Source organism: Phodopus roborovskii, unplaced genomic scaffold, assembly GCF_943737965.1.
Source record: "Phodopus roborovskii unplaced genomic scaffold, PHOROB, whole genome shotgun sequence".
NCBI lineage: Eukaryota > Metazoa > Chordata > Mammalia > Rodentia > Cricetidae > Phodopus > Phodopus roborovskii.
Window position 1 is genome coordinate 10,534,414 of NW_026126567.1, and position 7,474 is coordinate 10,541,887.

Below are 7,474 nucleotides of genomic sequence, written 5' to 3' on the forward strand. Positions count from 1 at the left end.
GTGAGTGTAAGGAAAGTCACATACATGTGACCCGGCAGGTTTCCCATGGGGGAAGGTCTTAGGGGAACATAGGAATAAGAGCATAGGTATTGTAGACAAGTGTGTCTTCTGCCGCCTGGGCCCATGGTGTAGATAAGAACCTGGGTGTTTGGTATCAGCACTGTTTCTCTTGTGGATACACAGGTCTCCTGCCCCAAAGGGACTTCCATTAGAGCTGGGGCAGTGAGCCTTAGCTGGGCAAGGCATGTGGGAGTGAGACTAATGGACCTTTGGGTCCATCAGAAGAACCACACTGGATTCCCCCTAGCATTATTCATTATACTTAATAACAAGGATGCCAAGACCATCTCTTCCAAAGGAGCTTCTGCAGGCTTAAGTGAGTGACTACACATGCTTTGAAGAATGGCTGGCCCAAGTAAGGCTTCCTTGTGCTGTAGGTATTAAGATTGTGTTGATGGATATTGCCAACATTATCTAATACAACTATTGTAATATACGCCAGACTTGGTAAATAGTTGTTTATCTAAACACCACCATCTGTGAAGGAAAAGAGGGAACACCAGAAAAGAAAAAATAATGTTGCTTGATAAATAGAAGGTTTGGGATTTGGGGTCAGGCCTAAATTTCAGAACTGGGACGAACTATCAAACTTCAGAGTTGGATGGAAGTATCAAAGTCCTCCTTATACACACACACACACACACACACACACACACACACACACACACACAAACACACACACACGCATGCACGCATGCACACACACACACACACACACACACACACCCTAGGGCCCACTGACAAGTGGTAGACCTTACATGAATTCCTTCTCAAATTTTTACCTCCACTCTGCCCCCTAGTGAAGTCTACAGAGCAGCAAGGACTGGCAACCTCCTGGAACCTTCCAAAGTAATAAAGAAGGATTCATGCTCTTGGGGGGAGTGGCTACATGGCTGGTGACTTGGCACACCCAATGAGGGTGGCATCTCAGATCTGGTTTGTCCTCAAACCTGGCTCTAGCCAGCACAGGATTCTTTCTAGTCAACCTGCAAGGCAAGGCTTCATTCCTCATTCTGCTCCATGTCAAACCTCTTTCCTGGTTACAGCTCACTAGGGAAGGACCAGGGAAACCATGGGGTCTCTTGGAGCAGTGGCCAGTGAAGCTTGCAGCCAATGGACACAAAATTATGACGTGACACACTGACCAAGAACCACAATAAATACTTTGTATTTTTGACCCAACACACACACACACACACACACACACACACACACACACACACACACATTAAGTCACACATACTAACATGACAAGACATGTACAAAAAGACCAAAAAAATTTTCAGAGTAATGTTTATTTTATTAGTTTTAATTCATCAGGCTCTCAGCCTTTATTGATGTCATAGACCCTAGTGTGTGAACCATTTGAAAGATTGTGGAAGTCAAACTCCCATGCCATCTGTGAGATTGAAGTATTCTTTCTTTGCTGGAAAGGTGCAGGAATTGTGAGAGTGACAGGAAGCGCAGACATCCCCTTCCTGGTGTTTCCACAGGGAACGGAGCCCCTGGAATGTGGGAAGGATAGCACACCGCGGCTGAGGGCCCCAGACACATACACAATAGTTTAAATGATGGAGAGCAGTTTCTGGATCCCAAAATGACTGCATGGATTCCTGGGCCTTGTTTTGTTTCTTGTTCTTTTTTAAATAGGGTCTAGCTCACTGTGTAGCCCAGGCTGCCCTGGAATAAAGCACTCCTTTACATTAGAGAAATGTGGTCATTTTACTGAGTCTAAAATACTGCTCTGTTGTGCTTTTTAATTTGAGGAGGAGGAGATTTTACTGTTATCATCCTATTTGGCTGGGTCCTTACACACTATTATTGATTAGCATTATTGCTGAATCCTCCTTGTCCCCATGCCAAGCAGCTGTCCCTCTGCCCCTACCTTCCAGGAAGGGCACACAAAGTGCAAGGTCAGCCCCGCAGATTAATTTGCCTCTGCAGGAGCTCCCTACAGACACTCCAGCTGGACTGAGTAACCAGCCATGTCTCTGCTGACAGCTGTGCTGCTGCTCTGGGGTAAGATCTCCTGGGGCCTAAAACCTCTGGGCAGGTGTGGTGTGAATGGGGACTCACAGACTCTGTCCCTACAGGCTTCACTCTGCCCCCAGCAACTGCTGAGTTCGGTAAGTTCAGTGATAGGGCCTAGAAAGTGTAGGTTACTGTTGGTGGGAAAGCCCTTTGCTAAGAGCAGCAAGCTAACACTGGCTCTTTTCCACTCCAGATAGTAACAGCGAAGCTATCCTATGGGCAGACCCTCAGTCCCTGCTGGAACCCTGGGCAAACCTGACACTGACCTGTAAAGCTAGTTTCCCTACCAAGGACTTCCAGCTAATCATGAATGGATGGCGCGTGCACCACGTCCACCTTGATGACTTTGTCACGTCGCACCAGTTCCCACTGGGCGCCATTACAAGTAACAACACTGGCCTCTACCGCTGCCGAATAGGCTTAGAGCCCCTAACTAATCAACCCACTGAGGAGAGGTGGACGGAGCTAAGCAATCTTGTAGAGGTGACAGGAACAGGTAAGCAGGGCCATATTGGGGTCAGGAGGCCGTGGATAGAGGGACATAGATGGAGGAGCTCCCATTCACGCCAACTGGTACCTCTTAGCCTGGGTTTGTTCATCTGTCAAGTGGGAATGTTTACGCGGTCCCCAGAGGCTTAATGAGTGATGGGAACGGGCATGACACTGAGTAGTATTCTGCACCCTGCACCTGCTCTCTTTCTCTTACCCCCACTCCCACTACCCCCGCCCTCCTGCTGCTCCTGAGTCCCTGTTTGGGGTCCAAACTCTCAGTTTATCCAGAGGGAGAGCTGAAGCACTCACAAACCCTGCCTTCGCCGTCCACAGAACCCTTGCCCCGACCCTCGCTTTCTGCTTATCCGGTGCCCTGGATCGTTGTACCTTACTTGGGCACATACGTGCGGTGTCACTCTGCACTGCGGGGTGTAACTTTGCAGCTGAGGATGGAAGGACATGAATTGCGGAAGGAGACCAAAGCCCAAGATAAGGAACAAGCCTGGTTTATAGTCTACAAAGCCGGCAACTACAGCTGCAGCTACAGAACTCACGCAGAAGGCAACTTCTCTGAGCCCAGCGCTACTTTGACCATCAAGAGTTACAGTGAGTGTTGATCCCCAACAATGAAAAGCCAGCGTAGAACTGGGTGTATGGTATCCAGAGATATGCCAGTGTCCCTGAGCCGTCACTGGAGGACGGATATTTGGGCCTGCACAAAGGGCAGTTCTTAGTGGGACCTTACAAAGCAGATGTTCTGGACTCCGGCCTCAGTGTTCTTCCCTGCCTTGCAGACACGCCACCTCCGCCCATTCTGTATTATTTTGGAAATTACCCCAAAATCAAGTTCAAGAGCAGATATGAGACCCTTACCTGCAGAGCTCCTCTGGATGTACTAGAATTCCAACTCAGACGGGGTGAGAAGGTGCTAAACGTTAGTAGCTTCAGTCCCATCCAAGAAGCTGCCATCTTCTTCCTGAACTTGACGGAACTGGAGGACCCAGGCCCTTTTACCTGCCGCTACCTTCTCCACAGAGAGTTGGAGTTGGAGTTGGAGATTTGGTCTGAAGACAGTAAGCCCATAGAGCTGATGTGGAGTGATGGTGAGTTTCACAGTGGGGCCGCAGACGAGAGTAGGCTGTGATGTCGAAGATGGTGATCAGAAGGGAGCAGGATGGGGACCCCAAAGCAGAACCTCCAAATCTTAGCCATGATTTCCCAAGCTTTCAATAGGACAATTTTTACAGCAACTTTGAGCCCAGTAATGAATTGGGTCACCCAAAAAGTCTGGCCTAGAATTTAATGGGCCTCCACAAGTCAGGGTATCCTAGCAGGAATGAGGTGGGCTTGCTACCTGCTGAGAGCTCCGCAAGGCTGGGATGTTGACCAGCAGCAGAGATTTAAGGAGTATTGTCTCTGGTATCCTACAGAAGCAGACAGGAGAGGGGCAAGGAGGTCCCTTTAAGCAGAAGGCTGAGTCAGAGCATAGGCTGAACCATGCATAGGGCTCTTGACACACCTTAAGGCTGGACCCATGTGTCTGATCCTCTTCAGGGACACTACCAGCACCGGTGCTCACTGTAGAGCCCTCAAGTAAGAATATTGAGCCTGGCTCCACCGTGCATCTGAGATGTACTGCTCCCAAAGCCGGCCTCCGTTTTGGCCTACAACGAGAGGGTAACAGGGAGAATTCCCTGATCCAGATGCTGAAACCGGCTGGAAGTGAAGCTGTCTTTGTGCTGCACAACGTTTCAACGATAGACTCTGGCAACTACAGTTGTGCCTACATGGAACAGGCAGCGCCTTTCTCAGGATCTCCGCCCAGTGAGACCTTGGAGTTGCATGTGAATGGTAAGCTGAATGTAACCATACGTGTGGAAGGTGCAATGTGTTACTAACTTAGGGACCAGAGTTCCTGGGCTGTGCTATTGTGAAGGGACATCCTTCCTGGGCTGTGCCTTAATGACATGTTAGACTTTGAGAACCTTGAGATTGACTCCCCAAGGTGAGGCAGGGAACCCGGTTTGTTCTTTATGCTCTAAGGTAGAAAACATCTCATAGAATCATGTCCAACGGTGTTAGGATACAAGTTTTTCATGTTCAAATGCACCCTCCCGTGCCTCAGTTTCCCTGTGATGCATGTATGCCAAGTCCACTCATACCATTGCCTGCCTTGAGTTAATGTGTAATTTTACAGACAGTAGAGTCCCTGGGCTGTATTGGCCCGTTCATTTCCTCATTAAGGTCTCAGTGGGTCAGGGTTCACCCACAAAGGACCTCTCACAGATTTCGAACCTACTCAGGTTCTGACCTCAGATCTTTGGACTGTGCTTGTGCTACCAGCACTTTTCTGAAAGGTCTCTCTCCCACTTCGACTCTTTGGCCATCCCATGACGTCCTGGGACAGACCAGGACCTGATAGATCTCATAGACATCATGATTTGGAGATAAGGACATAGAGATGACATGTAGATTCTATAACACCGGTGCTTATGGCACAGGGCAGGAGAGGGAACTGCCTGGCTCAAAGTGGAGAGCGCAAAGGACGTAGACAAAGTAGACCCTCCACAGGCCCTGGCGGAAGGTGCTACAACCTCATTGCTATCCCCCTTCACAGGGCCACCACCCCGGCCAAAGCTCGAAGCTCTATGGACAGGCAAAGTGCCTGTGGGCCGGGATGCCAACTTTCGCTGCCATGGCCATGTGCCACAGATTGACATGGAGCTGGTGCGTGAGGGTGATCGCTTACCCACCTTGATTGGCTATGCGAGGAGAAGTACCTCAGCTGACCTGAAGCTGGCCTTCGTGGGTCCCCAACATACAGGCAACTACACCTGCCGCTATATGGCTGCACCACCCTTGGAATTTGAGTCAGGGATCAGCGACCCTGTGGAGGTTATAGTGGAAGGTAAGGCTTCCAGGGCTGTGTTTGGGTTTTGCCTCTTGATATTTCCAGGGCTGTCCACTGCTTAACTGATCATTCGAGCAGAGTGGGCCGAGGCCCTGTGGCAATGTGCGGGGTCAGAGCACTCACTTTTTCATCTAGGTGTCTGACGCGGCTGCAGATGCGAGAAAATACGATGTCCTTGCAAAGGGTTGGAGACAGGCAGAACCCCCATTCTTCAAGCCAGAAGATGTCTCTCCTTCAATCTCCCTGGACTGAATAAATGTCAAACAAGAGTTTGTTTAAAGCCTGCCTTCCATCTGTGTGTCCACGGTAACTACAGTAGGCAGGTTGAGGAGGGGGCTGTTCTTCCAGGCCTTAGTCCCTGTGTCCTTAAAGAGGGTCGGCTAAGGGTTGGATCCTAAGGACCTAAGGGTGAAGGCCTTGTCCTACTATGCCTTTTCTCAAAATCCCTTTCTTCTGTCCTCCTCACTGTGTGTCTCTTAGCCCCGGGCACTTCTGCCCCCTTCCAGCAGGTGTGTGCAGGCAGCATGGACCTCTGTTGTAGCTTGGAAGGGTCTGTCCCTACCCTAGCAGAAGGTTAGAAAATGCTACATTAAAGAGTGCTGGTTGTGTTTTTATGTTTTACAAATACACTCTGATGGGTGTCATCAGAGTGTGTCCGAATCGATGCTTTATCTGAAGTGACTCAACTAGAACAAACCAAAACAACAAACATCTGCAGAGCTGAGCCGATATCTTGTCCCCTTCAAGCCTCAGCGGAGCCTGAGGCTGGAGCCTGAAATGCTGATCCCTGGAGAAGAACTGACTTGCATCCCTGCAATCCCCTGGTGCTTCTGGCCCCCACCATACCTCATGATTGCTCCATCCTCCCTGTGACCACTGTCGCTTCTGTACATTTGTTCAGAGGGCCCTTCCTTCTCCCTTCCCCTCACATGAGCTAAAATACCGACCCACGCTTGAAGGCTGCAGCATCATTTCATTCATTTTATTTTTCCATCAAGTCCTAATTGAAAGCTGGGCAGCACAATGCAGAGGCCACTTTTGGTTGTGGAAATCCCAAAGATGGAGAATGCATGGGCCCTATTCTTTAGAAATGCAGCCTAAGGCTGGACAAATGGTTTAGAGAGAAAAGCTCTTACTGCACAAGACCAGCACAGTTGATACCCAGAGTCCACAGTAAAACAAATAAATGAGAAGGATATGATGGCATGCATCTGTAATCCCAGTGTTCCTACAGTGAGATGGGGGACACAGGACAATAGAGCACCACCAGGCTTGGGGGACAGAGTGATCTGAAGGGAGAGAGAGGGAACAGACTCCCCAAAGTCGTCTTCTGATTTTCATGGACACAATCACGTACACACTTATGCATGTTTCACACACACACACACACATACCTGTGGTTTAGTTACATAACCCACACTCACATATACACGTCTAATGATGATAAATAGTTTAGTTATGTGCAGGAAGATGCGCTCATAGCAAGGGACACAGATCAAGTGAGTTCACGGTGCTGCGCGTGGACCTCCATCTTGAACTCCTTGAGAACATAGAAAGAGGTCACATAGGCTCCTTGGAGGTGTTGGTCTCTGATATAGCTGAGGATGTGAGGGAGAAGACAGGGATTCTAGGAGACAGCAACCATTTCACCTAATATCATTTCCCACTTAGAGATGAGTAAACACTAAATGAGTGTCCCAAAATGCTAAGTCAACAGAGCAGAGCTATTTCTGATCCTAACACATACCAGGCTGAGGCATGTCTCTCAATCATTAACTCAGCCTGGCTTTAACTTGCCCTGGGAATCCCAGGGACGACCTTCCCTTTTTCGTCTTGACACAGATCTCACTACACATTCCAAGCTGGTTTTGGACTCTTGATCTTCCCAATCCGCCTGCCTCAGCATCCAAATCACTGGGATCACGGTCATGTGCCACTGTGCTCAGCCCTACTGTGAAGACATGACAACCAGAAGAAACA

The 7,474-nt window shown here is 49.2% G+C and overlaps 1 protein-coding gene across 1 annotated transcript; it reads left to right on the top strand.

Annotated features, from left to right (window-relative positions):
- The first annotated feature begins 2,045 nt into the window (after positions 1-2,045).
- On the top strand, positions 2,046-5,747 carry A1bg (alpha-1-B glycoprotein). The gene is made up of 7 exons (XM_051202471.1): positions 2,046-2,079; positions 2,285-2,587; positions 2,917-3,189; positions 3,378-3,686; positions 4,138-4,434; positions 5,201-5,491; positions 5,630-5,747. Exons 1-7 carry the CDS (start codon positions 2,046-2,048, stop codon positions 5,635-5,637), a joined length of 1,515 nt encoding a protein of 504 aa, XP_051058428.1. The 3' UTR covers positions 5,638-5,747.
- Positions 5,748-7,474: the final 1,727 nt, after the last annotated feature.